A 19,662-nucleotide genomic window follows, 5' to 3' on the forward strand; every position below is an offset into this window, starting at 1 on the left:
TGCCAAATCTGAAATCAAGTCTCTGTGATATCATCTTTTTTTGGATCGCTTGAACAAAATTCACTCTGTAAAATTTGCAAGTGAATAAATCTACAAACTAGAGATAAAAAAGTAAAAAATGGAAAACCAGTTTCACTAAAAGGAGAAAAGGCAGTAAATATGGAAGAAAATAAAGAATGTCCAAATGCAGAGCAAGCAGTTTCACCTTGTAAATGGACTTAAAAGATTTACAGCTTAAACAAAAATTAAATGGTAAAAAAGAAATCAAGCGCTAAAATAATGATCATCGAGACAGATTATGTTTCAGCATAAAATGTCGAATCAATTTTCTTTATTTTTACAGTTATGATAATTATATTCTAGAATAGAAAACTTACAGTGTATTCCGTGCACAAAGACCTTATATTTGCTAGACTCCAAATGCCGACAAAAACTAAATTTAAGAAAACCAACATGTGTATGATTTCTCGTTGGAGAAGTGTGCATGATTGATGCTTTTGACAATCAATGAAAATCAAGGTTATGATGGTCAGTTGTTTTTCCGTTGCTAATTACAACGAAATGACGAATGGAGATCACTTGAAATATCGTTATTTGGTGTCTATAGCATTATAAGGTCTCTGGTTGTGCATGAAGGGACTTACTAAGTGGAGGGCCATCAGCAGGGATAGAGTGAAGGCTTTGTGCCGAGTTTTGCGAGTTGCCAACAGATGATAGAGCAGTACTCCAGCGCCTAGCAGCAAGATCACGTTGTAAATTAGGACCAAGGGTACCAAGCGAGTGCATGCCACTTACTAAAACATTGCGGAAAACGTTAGGGTTGCAAGGGTATTGAATTGAAGCATTAGCATATAGTAGAACGAGCATAAAAAGTTTAAGAAATGAACCAGTAGTGCAACTTTCAGTCCTTGGGTACTATTTCGAATGGTTTTGCTAATTGGCATTAACTGAAACCTGTATTTTTCTGCTAGTTATATTGTTAAGAATTTTTAGTAAATATAAGTAATCAATTATTACTTATGTGAATTTACTGTTATATACAATACAGAAATTAGTAAATCTTGGTCAATTGATCTAAAAAAGTGATCAAATACTGGATATTTCAACTCCTTAAGTCAAACACCTACTATTTCAAAATGAGACATAAAATAAGAAAAAATAAGATAAATTAGGTTTAATCAAGGGCGCTCAATTCACAAACAAAGTAGGCATGGGGGAGGGAGTTTTTTTATAATCTAAGGAGGAATATCGTTGCTTTTTCAATTAAAAAAAAAATTAAAATACAAGCATAAGGTATTGGCCCTCACTACTCTCTACTTAGCGTGCCTGGTTTAATCATGGATGCAACCCTACCAGGTTCATTTTGAATACGCACAATGAAAAAACGAAGTTTTTGGAAGCACAATGGCATACATTTATAGCTATATAGTTTCCAAAGTCATTAAACTTAACTGAGCCAAATTTTCCTACCCACTAGAATAAGCTCTGTTTTAAAAACTAAACAGAAATGCCTGCCAATAGCCAAAAGAAAAAAAAATCACAAGCAATTATTTAGAAGACTAACACAATTAATAATAACACAATGAATCTTGCCAGCTCTCAAAACAAAGGCACCTACTGAAAAACATGAAATTTATCAAATGTTCATGAAAACATGAAATTAGAAAAACATAAAATTTATCAAATATTATGAAAACATAAAATTTGAAATTAGAAAACATGAAATTTATCAAATATTCATGAAAAAATGAAATTTGAAATTAGAAAAACATGAAATTTATCGAATATGGCAGATATAATCTTTAAGATTTCCAACAGAAAACTGATTAAATACAGGTCAATTAATACTATGGTCTTTATTAAATCATTTGCCCATTAAATCGAAAAGATTGCTGCAATTTCAGCCTGTTAAAAGTAATCAACCCTACCTTTTTCTAGCTTTGTATTTCTACAGTGTTGTTTCGTTTTTTATGATTTTCCAGACCGGCAGTAATTCATGTTTTGGCATAAGCTCAAAATTTAGCATAGAATAAAAACTGAAAGAGTATTTCCAAATCCCGAAATATTTTTTTTTCTAAAATAAGATACAAACTTTATCTATGATATCTAAAATTGACCATTTGCACTAAAATGTCTATGAAAGAATTATAATATCTAGTTACGTCCAATTTGTGACCACAGCATATTTAAGCATTATGGTTAAGTCAACTTTTGTAAAGCTTCATCCATGAATCCTAAGTATATATTGCAATATCTACTAGCAAAAAAAGTAAGTACAAAAAAAGGGGTAGAACAAAAACGTAACTTTGTAGTTTTTAGTTATAAAACAGGAACAGAAGACATTTTCAATGGTTAGACCCGTCCTCAAGCTAAGCCACATCTTACGAAGTGGGATTATGCCACAACAGATTATTGAGCCCTACCTTCAAGAGTATGGGTAGCTTTACTCGAATAATTAATTTAATTAGTGCGAAGGGGGAAATTAAGGTAGTAATAAGTATCTGATCTCAGTTCCTGACAGAAAAATGATTACAGAGCGTGAAAAAATCCCAGGTGTAGCCATGTGCTAGATGACTTTGGTAGGTTTTTTGTCGACACTAGCACCTGTTTCTGTTATTGTAAGTTACCCATACTCTTTGCCCTATCTAATTAGCTCTCAACATGAAAATGCCAACGAAATCAAAAGATGGAAGCGTTTACTTAAATTCGGAAGAAAGATGCTATTATGGCAGTATATTTTGAAAAAAGGAACATGAGATTCAACCCTTAAAACCACAAAAAAATTGCACAACTACTGATCAGTCAAAAGTTAACAAGATTGCATCATGAATTGACCAGTTTTTTTATTATTATCATTTTTTATATTGTTTTTTTTTTGAACAGGCAATCATATGGCAGATAAAACCAATTAAGCATTCTAAAAATATATTAGACAACAGAATAGTACAGAAAAAAAAAAAATTGTACCAAGCAGAAAGATATATCAGCCAGACATAAAATAAATTACCTGTTCCGTGACTATTTGTCTCTGAAGCTGCAACACCTGATGCCCTATCTCCCCAAAAAGCCTTTTCTAGTCCTCTTAAAGACGGTTTCGAAGTTCTTGGCAAACGCCGATACGTGTCCCGCAGAAAAGTGGTAATTTCAAACAGTAAATGACAAGCTGCAAGACGAACAACCCACGGACAACCCTTTCCATCAGGATTAACAATAGCTAAAATATGGAAAACTAAGTGAGTTGGATGTCTACGAGCTAAATTTTCAAGCAGTAAATGACAAGAAGCAAGAGAAACTATCCAGGAACCACCCTTACCATCAGGATTTCTAATAACTAAAATATGGGAAACTTAGTGAGTCAGAGGTACATGGAATAAAAACCTAAGATCTGAACTGAAGCTTAAAAAATTCTCATTGAAGCAATTTGCTGTAAAATATATCAAGGAGATGAAAATGAAATATGATTGTTAAAATTGGTTAAATAATTGGGTAAAATTATATGATTGAAATATGATTAAAAATGAGTTAAAATTGGTTAACAAGACACTCCAACAACCAAATATATCTTAAAAATCAGGAAAAATTGGCAATTCAATTTTAACGAAAAATACTTCCATATGCTGTTATGTAGTTTTGGTAGTAGCGGGGACCAAATTAAAAAGAACCAACTCGGGCAAAAATCAGAATAAAATAAGCTGAAAACATATGTACCAAACAGCTTAAGGCGGTGTTTCAATCCTTTAAAGGTGTGGTTGTCTCAGGGAATTAATAATTGTTAATGTTTGAATTTCGAAGGACGGTGAGCGTTGTCGAATTTAACAAATTAGTTTGATTATATATATTCAGGGTTCAATGTGGCGACAACACTCTGAAATAGAGGTAATGAGATGGCAGATGAAGCAGATAAGGCTGAGACCTCATTAATATACTATGGTCCAGAACCTTTTATCCCAGTTTCTCAGAGTTACTGGAAGGCAACGGTGAGGAGTTGGAGCAATGAGAGAGCGGAACAAAATTGGCATGACTTAGTGGAATGTAAGGAAATGAAGGAATTATTCCCAAAGTTTAACCCCATCCTGACTGAACATTTTCCACGACTGAAAAGATCTGAGACAATAATAGTCATAGAAGTCATAACAGTAATTGGAAATTTTTGGAAATATCTTTCCCGAATAGGGATAGACAAATCGCCATCATGCCAAAAGTACGAGAAGACCACTGTGGAAACAAAAAGCCATCTAATAGAGGAATGTCCAGCTAGGATTAGACACCGGCTTAAGATATTTCATAATATTATAGTTACACTGGAGGACATAGTAAGGGAAGCAGAAGTCCCACAGCTGGCAAAATATACGGTAAAGGTGGGATGGCCAAATCCATCATTGGCCCCTAACCACAATTGGAGCATAGTTTTGGGGTGTGAAGGCAACGGGCCTTGAAGGCCCAAGCATTGAGCCACTAATATTAGATCCATTCGTTTTAAAAATAATAACATGGTGATACTGACGAATATTTGATATAGCCCCAAAACTTAGTAATTTGGAACGACGAAAATAAAACCTTAGACAACCACGATTTTTAGGCGCGAATATACGTCCAGGGGAATAGGTTCAGGGGGGGGGGGGCAAAATATATTTTTATTTTGATGTCCTTGGTACTTTAAGACATTTAAAAGCTTCTTTCAATCAAGAACATGACACAAAACAACAAACAGACAAGGTATATATGAACTAAAGTAGAGCAGAATTAGGTTTAGATTAACTAAAATAAAGTGTTATAAAGTATAAATAAAATATTTTGAAGCATTTATATCCCCTGAATGATTCACTCTTTTACAGAACAACCAAAAAAGTTTCTACAGACTGACCTAGCAATAAGTACTATAAAAATGGTTTAAACATATCTTTTTTGTCCAAAATTTTACAACTGATTCGTCTGGTGTCAACACAATTAACTTTCAATAATTTCAATAAATGAATTACTCCTTCAAGAAGAGGAGTGAAATTATTTATATTTTCCTTGGAAAGCAAATTTAGGGCTATATGAGGCAGGAACATTATACAAAATAAATAATTGAAATCAAAATTATGCGCAATCTGTTATAGAATTATCCACACAAACTGTGAGGTAACCACTATTAATAACGAAAAATAAAATGTTCCTTATATCTAATCAGCTTTGTATTAATTGGTGTAACAAGAACCATAAGGATCATAAAATCTAGGAAGTTGACACACAAATACAGAAAGCAGATTTAAAACTCTTCTAATTCACCTTTAAAATGCTAGAAGAGACCACGGCTACCTCTCCTTTATTAGTCTCCTTATAAGTGGTAGAACCACTAGAAGAGGTCACACCTTCTTCTTCTTCTGGACTAATAGCCGTTACGATCCTATAACCGCATATTACTTCAATACTAAATAAAAATAAATCGGTGTTCTACTTTAGTGTTGATTCCCCTATTCACCTTACTTACGCTGTTGTTCAAAAATAGAGAATTCTTGTTAATGCTATTTGCTAATTAAGACAAGATACTACACCAATTAAGATGGAGCTAAAGCGAACTTGCATTTGACTATCCTTTAAATACATATAAGTAGTTTTGTTTTATAGAACTTTTCAAATTCTGCAAGCAGGGATAAGGAGCCCAAAAATACCTACCCTGGTACTGTTTTGGAAATAGAGCCATTCGTGAAAATTTGATTTACGAACAACATGGTTTTACGACTTAACTACAGATCATTCCTCTGCACTTTTATGTTTATTCTTCATGTGGTACACGCCTCAGTGATAATTTATACTAAAAGGGACAACAACCACGACTAAAGACTGACTGCGAGTCTTACCCTCGTTCATGAAATCTTCATTTTCATCAGTCTCAAAGAGCTGTTTTCTTTGTGTAGCATCATTCGTTGGTAAAACAACATCATCCAGAGACTTTGTATCACGTGCCAATATGTCTTCTAATTTTGCTGCTATAAGCTCTGCCCACATATGGAACATTCGTCCAGCTGCTCGTTGCATACTGACATACTTGCGACTACGAGTTCCTGCAAGAAAATAAAATTAAATACTTTTTGTTCAGATTGACCCCTGGAATTTTATTTAAGATTAGTAGTCAAAAACAAAGAGAGCGAGAAATCACAAGATGAAGAAAACAAATGGGACTACGACCAGTAGAAGGAAAAGATAAACTAAAACGACGCGGATATATCGCCTGTATAAAACAAGGCGTCTTCAACACTAAGAAACAAAGGTAAAATCTAAACTAACCGAAAATTAAATAAAATCTAAAACCAAGAAATAAAAAAAAAACAATATCTTTATATACAATTGTTGCTACTGTGAATGAAAACTACAAAAGCTAAATAAAGTTGCTTCAAAGACAACACTGAACGGAATGATATCTGGCTAGCCAGTTCGGCTTCAGATCTAAGATTAGTAGTCACAATTTGAAACACAATGCCACATACTCTATGTACGTATATAAAAAAAACCATAATTAATTGAAAACAAATAACTACACAAAACCAAATCAAGAGGCTTTTGTTTTTATGTAATACACAGGGAAGAGTGCATATTTAAGCTACTGGGGTACAATTCTAAAAATGCATGTGTAATCATGTAGATTTTAGGTTTTAACTGTTGTTAAACATCTGTCTCTTTTGTGTTTTAATGTTGGCGTGACATGTATGCACAGAAAAACGAATGTAATTCCTCAAGGTTAGTTCTTGTCATCCTTCTTGGAGCTTTCTGACAACAGGTTAAAGTATATACACAGTTTGGGGTTAAAAGCACACCGCATATGAATAAACCTTCCCAGAAATTCTTCTTTTCCTCTAAGTAACTAATTGTTTATTTTAATATCAATTATCAACAAAACATATACCATAAACACATCCCCTCCAAATGCCACTGCATGATATGGAGGAGGGATAACCAAACAAATCAAAAAAAAAAATTAACATTTACCTCAGAAGGGGTTTAGAAAACACAACATCCACATCATCTACACTGCTACCACTAACTTAACACTCAACACTTAACTCCTACCTTAATTTTAGTAAGGTATTTCATAGGAGTGAAAAATATAAAACAAAAGGAATTAGATGTAAGAAAAACTGGGCAGGGGCTAGCTGCTCCCCCTGCCCAGGCTTAAAACCAGCACTGGTTTTATTACAATTTACACTGGCATTCGACGGCAATCTTTGAAGATAAAATATGTAGCAAAAATAATAATTTACGAATAAGTAAAAATAATAAAATTATTTTAAATAATTTCATTTAAGAATGAAGGGCAGAAGTGTAGAATACACAAACTGTGCATTTTTAGGCTTTAATTGTACTGCAAAACAACACTACTCCTTTCATACCTGTTTTTTTTTTCTACAGCAGTCAGTGGCTGCGAAGTGATAAGAGATACAAACTCAGAAAGTTTACTGGATGTGGAAATTGTGAAACAGGGCAGAAAAGTTCCAATAAAGTTTGTAAAATTTCCTGTAGCTTACCAGAAAATAAAATAAAAGCGATTTTCTTTCATGTCGTATATGGTTTCAACACAAGACTGTCCTAGCTGGGATAGTGATTTTTTCACAAAAATTGTATATCGTACTCCTGTAAAGCATTAAATTCTCTCTCAGTACCAGAGAAAAAATTCAATATTTATTCTAGATTTCACGGAAATAATTCTGGAAAAGTCAATCTTGAATGCCAAATTACGATTTTTGGGTTGTCTTTGAAATTGTTGATTTGATGCCTCTTGTATTTTAATTGAGTAATAATTGTGTCAAGGTGCTGACGTATGCAACATGATAAGATAACCAGAGATCAATCAAGGTTCGTTATGGTGCGACACAAAATATTAATACAATTTATTCAGTCACATTATGCAAAGTCAGAATAAAGATATTATATAGACGTTACAGCAAATAAGTGGCAAGCAAAAGTATCGAAGTAGGAACTACGGGCAAATCAAGGATTGGTCTCTAACGAAGGTTATACAAGGAGTTAAAATAAAGTACAAAAGAAGGGATAAACCAATCGTTAAAATAGAAGTGAAATAGGTTTTACGTTGTTTTTTTCTTTTTTATATAGGGAGGTTTGTTTTTATTTATGTAAATTCTCGAATTTCTTTATTTTTACAGAATTTATCTCTTAATGTAGAAATAACTACGAATACGATGTAGATGATATATTCATTCAGCTATCCAATGGAATAACGTCAATATGCTCAACTACCAATAAACCCTGTAATCAACTAGCATCCCTCTGTCTCTCAAAAGTGAACATAAGAAAACAGGAATAAAGCCTAAATAAGTACACAGAGGACCTACGTGGCAAACACAAATGACACTTGAGCATTAATAAATGAAAATATTCGAGTCAAAGGTATAAATGCCATATTTTGCACCAGTTTTTATTTAACCGTTTTTTTATGTTCTTGTCATCCTAATGTAGTTCTGTTAGGCCATGCTAATCCGATCTATTAACTACTGTTGCAAATGCAATGGTGCTCGTTCTCCTGTAACACAGGAATAGCTCATCCTGTTGCTTAATCCTCAGTAAATTAAACACTTAATGCTGGTTTTTCATCACTTTTATCACTTTCCTTGCTTCAACACTGTTCGTTCCGACCTAAGTGACTCGAACCTACTCAATGCTTAAAACATCTAAGAGCCGCTTAGGTGGCTTGAGATGCCTCAGAATGGACAGTGTTTATGTCCTTGAAACTCTTCAATAAAAACACCCAAAAAGGGATAAGAGGAAGGTAAGAAGCTCCAGAATAGTCTGGGAAGAGTAAATGGCCAAAACTATATCCGGATTGCAGATGTAGCTAGCAACCTAGTAAGAGACGATCACGACCAATACTAAGAAATATAATAACCAATAAATCCTAAAAATAGAGTCAGATCGAAACAAGAAGCAAACTATTAGAACCGTCTTGTTCGAAAACTCTATGTAGGAAACCTATCCCCCTTGGCTTGAACAACGAGGGAAATATATTGGATTGAAAATCAAGAAAAGTGGCTGAAACCACAATATTCTGCGTATACGGCACCTTTTTTTTCTTTCTTTTCCTCCTCAGATAGCACGGCACTGGAATAACATAAATAAAACAAAGACGATATGATTCAGGCACCTTTATGATTAGATCAAGGACTGTAAGAGCCTACAGGAAACGTGACAAGGTATATGATTGTGCCATAATGACATATTTCCGTGGGAACTAACTTGAAAAAAAGAAAAGAAAAAAGGGAAAGCAGGAAAATTAATGAAAGAAACTAAGCGTGTTTCAAAATTTTAACAAATCTTAAAAATTTGAATCCCAATCTTTCGGTTAGGCGATGAATATTAAAAAAGTAGTATAGAATAAAAATAGCAACGACACGACTGAGAGAGCTCAATAATTAGATCAGGGATTTTAAGAGCCTATATGTATAAGATAATTTCTTAGACCACATCGGCCTGCCATAATATAAAGAAAGAAAACGATCAAAATTGGGGTTTTCTATTGCGAGAAAAAAAAAACTTATTTAATTAATCAACAGTTTAAGTTAAGTATCTGTCGATGGCAGTTCTACTTTTTTGGATTTTGTGCAAATCGCGGATACTGGCGAATGGCTCGCTTTGTGGTTGTAAGGTATTTGGTTTTTAAATTTTTGGCTTTTATGGAATTTTGTTTATATTTTAATATTTTTTGTTTATATGTTTATTTATAGTTTACATTTTTTAATTGATTTTTGTTTTTTTCACATTGACTTTCCGCGTTCGTTTTGTTGGTTTTTTCTTCGGCATTTTCCTTGAATATATCATTTCGTTCGCACTCAGGCAGTTGTCCTCTCGAAATATTCGCTTTGTGTGTGTTTTCAGTTATCTCGTTTGGTCTTAAAAACCCCATTTTGATCGTTTTCTTTCTTTACTAGATGTATAATGAAATTACTTTAATGCAGTACTTTAAATTTCGTTCACTTTATATTTCTTTATATTTTATATTTCCTTATATTATATTTCATTTCTGTATATACTTTATATTTCATTTCAAATACTTCAAATAAATATCTTTCTTTACTTTAATGAAATAACAATAATTCAGGTTTTGGATCCCAGTCTGTTCCATCATTGCATCCTATTTCATCCTGTTCCATCCTTCCATCCGGTTTCTCGTTCCATCCCATATTCTTGTTCCGCAAAATCTTTGGATTAGACCAAGAATGTTAAAAAAACGAATGTTAAGCAGAGTATATTAGAAAGAGGAAACCCATTTATGCGTATTATGGCAGATCTGATTAACGTGCCGATAACGTAACTGTTTTAATGAAACACACAAACTTTGAGCAGCGCTGTTACAACAGCTGTTACAGATGCAAGAATCTAGCGAATTTGTATTGATACTTTGTTAAAACCCAAAGTAATTGCTAAATCACTGAAATTTATGCATTAAGAATAATAAAAGTATAATAATATTCATTTCAATGTTGTTCTGATGTTATATTTTAGTTTTTCTTGTTTCTTAACAGGAAACGTGCCTTCCCGTTTCGCACTGGTTTAAGTTATTATCCACCAAATAATAGCTAGATTATAGATATCAATCTTCATTATCACTATAATACTCCGTAACTCAGTTGTCAATGCTGCAAAAAAAAGAAAAAAAAAGATCATTGGTACAATAAATACTTGGAGTTTTAGCTGACTATAAACAGCTGAACATCAGATCTGTACATTGTAAGAGATACTGCAAAAAGTCCTTTTAAAGGGGGTTATCATCCTTTAGGCAGCTACTTAAAAGCCTGAATGTGAAAAGTTACCTGAACAGCTACTTGCACGGTAAGCTGGATCAGCAACGCTCCTAAAGGACGCTGAAAACTGAGAATTTGACTTCATCCAAGACGGCCAGTGACCACAATTGCAGCGTCTGACTAGCAAAGCACATTCAAATAGGAAGCACACACGGGAGATTACAGGAGCAGATGGCTGAAATGAAAGACTGTATCCGCAAAACAAAAAGAAAGCAATTCTTATGAAAACACAAATTTTGAGAAACTGATTTAAGAATTTTTTTTATTTTAGTTTATTTACTTCGTGTGAATATCCATGTTAGACAATTCAATGGGAAGGAGGGGGTCACACAGAATGCATGACACTGAGCAAGACTGAAGAATGGTAAGCGGCCTAAGTAATGAATGCAAGATTTTCCAATGCTCAAAGATTTAAGTTTTGGATTTTAGTTTGACGTTTCTTGGTAGACACTGAAATATACTAAAGTACCAAGCAAAAGTTGTGGAATACCTGTAGGTTGGTTTGTGTGTAAACTTTGATTGATTCTGATTGTGCAACCTGATATCTCCCCCTCCCATAGAAGAAGAAGAAGAAGAAGATTTTATTTGAATGAATCAACATAACAAAAAAACATATACCCCCAACAGAGAGCAAAGCTCGTAAAATTGGGTGTTAATAATAATAATATAAAAAAAAAACAAAAAAAAAACAAAAAACAAACAAACAACAAAAAAAAACAAACAAACAAACAAAACAAAAAAAAACATTTCCTCATCATAACAAAAGAGAGAAAGAAAAAAAACCTGGTTAAAGAAAAAAACAAAAAAAATAACAAACAAAAAGAAAACAAACGCTGGACAAGTGGGGCATGGAAGGCTATCCCAACATGGGTAACAAATATAAACAAAAAAAATAATAATAATAATAATAAAATTTCTATTCCACCATCACAGGTCAATACATAATTTTAATATTTTCTTCCTTAGAACTGATATTTGCCGAAATGACTCAATTTGAATTCTATCTTTCAGCCTATATTTATTTGAAATAAATGGTATTTGGTATCTAATTGAAAATCTAGATCTTTCACAATTAACAAAGGGAATTCGATATGTTCCAGAACACCTAAGAGCCGAAGGAGGGGGCAGAATCAACAGAGATTTTTCATAAAAATAACTACTAGGATCTTGTATTTTAAAATGCCATATTGATATATTAAGTTCTCTTATATGTTTCAGATCTAATAAATTCAAGAAAAGAAATAATGTTTCAGTTTCCGATGCATCTCTAAGTTTTGATGGACGATGTAAAAAATTTCCAAGTATTCTCACTGCTTTATTTTGAAGGATCTGTAGGGGTTTTATATGCGTCCAAAAAGTATTTAAATAAATAATTGTGCAATAATTTAAATAAGGAGCAATCAAATAATGATAAATTATTTTTAAAATTGAAAATGGAAAAACATGTTGCAAACGATACATAGACCCAATATTTTGCGAAATTTCCACCCTTAAATGATCAATATGAGTTTAAAATGACAAAAGGGGATCAATAAAAACTCCTAAATAACGATATGATTGAACTCTACGTATTTTATGCTCACCAACTTGAAGCTCCTGACATGAAATTTTTTAGTAGCACGTTTTGAATGACCAAAAACCATAAATTCAGTCTTCTTAAAATTCGGTACTAAATAATTAGAAACAAACCATCGATTAACTGAACTAACAGTGTTAAACAGATTTTGAATCAATGTAGATGAATCCGTCGCTTTAACAGAAACAGCTGTGTCATCTGCAAATAAAATTGCAAGACCATTATTTCCCTGCAAACATCGTGGGAGATCATTAATATACCTCAAAAATAAAAAGGGACCTAATACCGATCCTTGTGGGACACCAATATCTTCAAGATCATTTAAACTAGACAAATGTCCATCAACATCTACCACGATTTTACGTCTATAAAGGTATGATCTTATTATTTCTAGTACTTTCCCTCTTATACCGGAATTTTCCATTTTATCAAAAAGAATTTCATGGTTTAAAGTGTCAAATGCTTTTTTAACATCATAAAAAACAGTAGATACATAATAATTACTATCTAAGCAGTCATTTATTTATAATACAAGAGCTGCAACTGCTTGTTCCGTCGAATGGCCTGCCCTAAATCAAAACTAATGTTTGGTAAAAAAATTTATTTTATCTAGATAATTAGTAATCCTTCCTTTTAAAATTTTTTCCAATACTTTAGACAATGGTGATAAAATTGCAATAGGACGATAATTATTTGTATCAGATTTATCTCCTTTTTTATGCAATAGCAAAATTATATTGACAGAGTCTGTTCTAAAAACTACACGTACTTAAGTGACTTAGTGAATTGCACTTTTCATTTTGAATTTTGCAAAATATATGATAAAAAATTACCACTTTGCTACTGGAGTAATTGTTAATTTTAATACCCTTTTTTTATCGATAGTTCCGTGTAAGTCAGAAGCCCCTCCCCCACCCTGTTTTAGTTTTTTTTTGTATTCTTCAATCCTTCTATCTATAGCTAGATAAATCAGACAATGACTTCCGTTAAGCACACAAAGGATCCAAAATGGCGTGGATAACAAAAAAAAATCCATGCGTTATTTTCGGGTTTAAAGAAGTCCTAAGAAAGGACGTGGGAACGTCCATAAGAGTTACGGACGCATATCGAAAAACAGCAAGCTTTGGTGATGAAGGTTTTAGTGAATTCTACTACACACCCATATACCCATCGAGGGGGCGGGGGTCAGGAACTGAAGGTCCTCCCAGAAGTCTTTCATGTTGAAAATGTGCTAAAAATACTACCAGAAACTTGGTAATTTCACCGGTTCTATTATTTATTTGACTGCTTAAAAATATGAGTTGGGAAACATCAAAATTTGTATTTTTAAATACAAACTTGAGCAACTGTAATGGCTTGAATTACTTAGTTTTGCTTGAATGATTAATATCAAAGTCAGTCAGTCCTCCCACGACCCTTTTGAAAATCGATGGGGTCTTAGTCCCCCTCCCGATCTAATTTCTGAATCCGTCCACGTTATGCATACTTGGAATATCTTATTGCTAATTTGAGTTTTTTTTTATTAATCGTATAGTTAGAATTAGACATAAAGTATTATTGACTAATTTATTTTCGGCATGCCAACTTCAACAAGAAAAAATTAGCAATGTGGTGTTACTTATATGACATGCATTTATTTCAATAAGAAAATCACCATTGCATGGCTCTTACATCAGAAAGATGTATTATTCAATAATTAATTTTAAAAAGAACTTTCTGAAAAAGTTTTTCAAAGAAAACTAAAGAGCCATTTGAAAATCACGACGAACACAACCAAAGCCCTATAATAATTCAAACTTATAACGATCAGAAATTACAGTTAAAGAATAATTGAAACCCAATACGAACATAAACCAAAATAAATCATCACATCAAACATAAAGGTAAGAGGTACTGATATATAGGAATGATAAAACCCTAAAACGACTAAAAAATAAAATGAACATTCAAGTCAAACTTAAAACGAACAAAAATTACTTCACAAAGGAGTTTGGCTACTACTCCCCTTTCTCATCGTAAACATGTTAAAGTCTATCGTGTTACTTGCATTTCATTGATAATTATTTGTATTTTAAGTGTTCTTCAGTTTTTCAAAACATCGACGAAAATAAAAAAATAAGGCACTACAATAGTCAATCTGACTCCAAAGAACTAATGAAAATGAACTGAGTGTTAGATATAAAATTATATTAATTCCTGGAAAACGCAGCAATTCAAGATTAAGCATTTTATTCCACAACCATTTTTTTTTTAATTTGTCAATGTTGCAGATATAAAAATTCAGTTCAAATCTGTATTTTTTTTAGTAAAGCGCAAACGACATATTAGGCATAATTACAAGACCTTTTGGCAATTCTGAAAAAATAGCTATCTCAAAATTTTGATCAGTGTTGAAGAAAAATAAAGAAAGGACAAGGGAAGAGGAACTGGTTGACATCCAATCATTTTTTCAGCACCTCCCTCAACATGCCCTGAACTTTTAACCTTAATACCTTCGTCTTTTTCGGACACACCCAGCACCATGATTCCCTCTTTCACAGTGATAAGTCCTATGTGCAAAAATAAGAAAGATATATAATTTACAATCCTTACCCAGGGGACTATAGGGGCAAAAGTTAGAAGACCTTTTCACTATTTTGAAGAAAACGCCTATTTCAAAATTTCAACCTACGTACATTTAGGGGACTGAGATCTAAAAAGAGCAGGGTAAGGGCTGCTTGCCCTACAGTCGCTTTTCAAAATCCCCCTCAACACGCATTAAAAGTTTCAACTTAAGACACATAACGGTTCCTGAATTATTGCTGATAGGCTACGCCTTTCCAACAACCAGAATGCACATAATGTGTTTGTATATTGCTCAACATCTCTGTAAGGTTTTGCTTTGTCGCCCTGGGTCTTTTGGAGACCCAGGACCAAAAACATCCCCCCTTCCCAATAACCAATCCTATATAAAACAATAAGCAACTTGCATAGCATACAGCCCTTGCCCCAGGGGCTGTGGCAAGGACTATGTCATCTCCGGAAGCATATTTATTTGACCTTCTGACTATTTTCAACAAAATGGGTATCTCAAAATTTTGATCGGATGTCTTTAAGGGAGGGAAGCTAAAATGGACGTGGCGGGGACTGGTTACCCTTTAACTATTTTTCAACCTGCCCTCAATGTTTCAACTTAATACCCTCAGCTGTTCCTGAGGCATTTCTGATAAGCCCCTTTGGCAAACAGCATGTACATAGTGTGATTTGATTTTGTTGAACATCCCCCTTCACATCTCCTGGAAGTTTCAACTTAATACCCTAAGCCTTTTTAAGACCAGGGACCAAATATGCTCCCCTGCCTTCCAAATAACGAATCCTATATGAAAACAACGGGCAACTTGCATAGCTTACAGTCCTTGCCCCAGGGGCTGTGAGGGACTATGTCATTTCTGGAGGCAAATTTATTTGACATTTAAAATATTTTGAGCCAAATAGTTATCCCAAAATTTGACCAGATTTCTTTAGGAGAAGGCAGTTAAAAAGGGTGTGGAAGTGGGCCGACTGCCCTCCGGTACCTTTTGACTTTTAAAAAGGGCAGAAATTTCAATTTCCCATTGAATGACTCTCTCCGAAGTTTATTTCGCTAAGATTAACAGCAAAATAACTAAATATTGAACAGTTTTTCTTGCTACTAAAAACAAAATAAAAGAAACAAAAGTTTTTTGTATCTAAGCTTAAGGTTACCCACATGAAAAAAAAAAAAAAAAAATCAATATTTGCCACCACGACCGTATGTTCCCACCTAAATTGGTAAACAAAAGTTTAAAGTAAGCTTTTAACGCAAAGTGTAAAACTCTTTATTAAAGACTAAAGAATCCAACAGAAAGTCAACAGCTAATTTTTCCACAAAAACTCTATAGACACATAAGCCCTCGCAAGCATGGGCCTTGAGAGGAGAGGGGGGGGGGACGGGTAGCCCCAAATATGTGTTTAAGGGAAGGTTTTAACATAATTTTGGGAACGAGGTCAATAGAGGGAGTAAATTTCCCTACAGTCAATAAATAACCAATAATCCCTTGATTATTATTGACGATTTCTTGATTCCGACCACTATTCCCCCGAGACGCAAATAATTAATTTAGCTTCGTAATGGTGACAATTATCTTTCATTTTAACTGTGAAAATTTTTAAATGAATCTCAAATACAAGCGACATTGACTATCCACATGAATTAATTACCAACATTCATCATGTAATCTGCTTTGTACGTAAGACTCAGTAAAGGGGAAGATTTCCAGATGACGTATTAAGGCATTATTAATTGTCTTAGACTCATTTTTTTTTAAAGAAAATTATATTCAGTTTCCCCAAAACAGCTATGTTGGTAGTCCGTTCAGTTACATTTGCGGGTATCTTAATCGCCAAGCCAAACCTACAAGCTCCTCCCCTCCCTCATAGAATGGTAGTAAACAAATTATTTATCTACAGTGTTTTATCTTAAACCCAATTACCCTCATGATTTTCACAAAATTTGCTAAAAATAATGATAAATAGCACATAAGGGCTATAAGCTATAAGCTCATAAGCTATGTTGCATGTTTCCAGCACACCGACATTTAAACACGGTTCAATATCACAAACTTTAACATAGTGGAAAAAAATTAAAGTTTATCGAAGTTAATACCAGCTCAAGTACAGCAGCAATAACATGTGGTTCTGGGATCGATCCTGGGACTGTAGAACTCAGCAGAAATTCCAAACTCATCATTCCCTGAATTAAAAGCTCTTTAGAAACTATTTTCCGCGGAAGAGAATTTTCTAATTCTGCGTCTTGCTGCAATGATTCTATGTCAATCGAATTTCTTCTGCTCGGATCTGTAAAAAACAAAACAAAAAGAAGATACTTCAGAAAAATCAAAAAGATGTACACAGTGGTTAGGAAACCTCCACTTGAATAAAACAAAAAAAAAATAATTCACAACAAGGGTCTTTGGCCCATGCCAACACTTTGCTTGGGCTTCACTTGACTATCGTAACCCCATATTAAATTACTTGAAAACATTGGCCCTTGCCTCTGGCCCTCAGACATACCCATACGCGTCTACCGACTTCAAAATTATAAGTTTTTTCTTGAATAAAAATTGCAATATTGTATTTCCTTACTAAAAAGCAGAAAATATTTATACATTTGTAAATGTTTAAAACAGTTTAAGTACATGAAAACACTTCTACAATGTCAAGTGCGGAAATACAATTTTCATCATGACATCCAACTTGTGCTCTTTTTTACCTAACTTTTTTTGTTCATTACCTTCATGGCTCCAAAACTATTCTGCAGAAAATTTGGGTTTCCAGCTTTAATAGTTTAGTTGCATATTTAACAGATACAAAGTTTAATAATATTAATAATTTACTTCTAACTCGCTATCTAAACAGAAGTGGAATAACACAAATAAAAGAAAAAGAAAAAAATAAGTAGACATTCCTTACGATAAAACTTCAAAAGAAAATATACTAACCCAAACAAACTAGAGGATGCTAAGGACTTAACCCTAAATAAGCCTGCAAGCCGCTCCTGAGAAATTGCTCATACATCCTTTTGGCAGCATGAATGCAAATATTGTATTTTGATTCAGCTCAACATCCCTATAAACATTCGCTGAAAGTTTCAACTTAATAACCATAACATTAGTAGAAGTAGTAGTCGTAGCGGTAGTTTTGATTTAGTTCAACATCCATCTCAACATTCCCTGGAAGTTCCATCTTCATACCCTTAGCTTCAGTAGTAGTAATAGTAGAAAAAAAAGTGGTACCATGCAGATAGTGTCTTTTGGTTACTTCAACATATCCCTCAACATGCCCTGAAAGCTTCAATATACTACTCTAACCCGTCCGTAAGAGATTGAAGATGTATCCCTTTGACAACCTGCATGCACAGTTTAGTGTGTATGCCACACTGAACCTGCTACATGATTTCTGCTAAACTGTGCAAGCAACTATTACCCTCCACATGCCCCGAAGTTTCAACTGAATTCCCTTAACCTTTTCTTTAAACTGTCAAAGAAAAGGTTAAGGGAATTCAATTGAAACTTCGGGGCATGTGAAGGGTAATAGTTGCTTGCACAGTTTAGCAGAAATCATGTAGCAGGTTCAGTGTGGCATGCACAGTAGTAACAGAAATCGTAGTAGTAGTAGTACTGGTAGTAAGATGCTTGTAGTGACTATTGGTTAGTTCAGGATGCCTCTCAGCATAACCTGAAAATTTCATCTTAATGGTCAAAGCCATTACTGAGATATTCTTGCTACACCCTTTTGACAATCCACTTGCACATAGCGTGTTTTCATTTAGTTCAACAGCCCCTAAACATTCCCTGAAAACTTAACCTTAATACCCTTAGCACTTAACCAAAAACAATCTTTATTTGAAGCTATAGTTTTTGATTCCTCATATCATAAAAAAGAAGAAAAAGCCAACATCATAAACAAAATTCGTGACAAAACAAATGAATTTGGATTGACAGTTTAAAGAAAAGGTTAAGGGAATTCAGTTGAAACGTCGGGGCATGTTGAGGGTAATAGTTGCTTGCACAGTTTAGCAGAAATCATGTAGCAGGTTCAGTGTGGCATGCACAGTAGTAACAGAAATCGTAGTAGCAGTAGTACTGGTAGTAAGATGCTTGTAGGGAGTATTGGTTAGTTACCAGTTACTAGTTGAAATAATAGCACAGTAGTAACTGAATTCCTCTCAACATAACCTGAAAATTTCATCATAATTGTCAAAGCCATTACTGAGATATTGTTGCTACACTCTTTTGACTTTCCACTTGAACATAGCGTGTTTTCATTTAGTTCAACAGCCCCCTAAACATTCCCTGAAAACTTAACCTTAATACCCTTAGCACATAACCAAAAACAATCTTTATTTGAAGCTATAGTTTTTGATTCCTCATACCATAAAAAAGAAGAAAAAGTCACAATCATAAACAAGATTCGTGACAAAACAAATGAATGTGGATTGACAGTTTAAAGAAAAGGTTAAGGGAATTCAGTTGAAACTTCGGGGCATGTGGAGGGTAATAGTTGCTTGCACAGTTTAGCATAAATCATGTAGCAGGTTCAGTGTGGCATGCACAGTAGTAACAGAAATCGTAGAGTAGTACTGATAGTAAGATGCTTGTAGTGACTATTGGTTAGTTCAGAATGCCTATCAACATAACCTGAAAATTTCATCTTAATGGTCAAAGCCATTACTGAGATATTGTTGCTACACCCTTTTGACAATCCACTTGCACATAGCGTGTTTTCATTTAGTTC

General features: G+C 33.7%; 1 protein-coding gene across 2 annotated transcripts in view; it reads right to left on the reverse strand.

Annotated features, from left to right (window-relative positions):
* unc80 (unc80, NALCN channel complex subunit) overlaps window positions 1-19,662 on the reverse strand; it is a 380,168-nt gene that overhangs the window by 138,351 nt on the left and 222,155 nt on the right. For both annotated transcript variants that reach the window (XM_089101793.1, XM_089101792.1), the window contains 5 exons: window positions 17,033-17,223; window positions 10,803-10,968; window positions 5,844-6,047; window positions 3,008-3,214; window positions 645-794 (listed from right to left, as the gene is read on the reverse strand). In XM_089101793.1, coding sequence (XP_088957919.1) covers window positions 645-794; window positions 3,008-3,214; window positions 5,844-6,047; window positions 10,803-10,968; window positions 17,033-17,223 — 918 coding nt within the window. The remainder of the gene's footprint in view (window positions 1-644; window positions 795-3,007; window positions 3,215-5,843; window positions 6,048-10,802; window positions 10,969-17,032; window positions 17,224-19,662) is intronic.

Source organism: Artemia sp. Qi Xiang Cuo, chromosome 15, assembly GCF_049724085.1.
Source record: "Artemia sp. Qi Xiang Cuo chromosome 15, ASM4972408v1, whole genome shotgun sequence".
NCBI classification, from domain to species: domain Eukaryota; kingdom Metazoa; phylum Arthropoda; class Branchiopoda; order Anostraca; family Artemiidae; genus Artemia; species Artemia sp. Qi Xiang Cuo.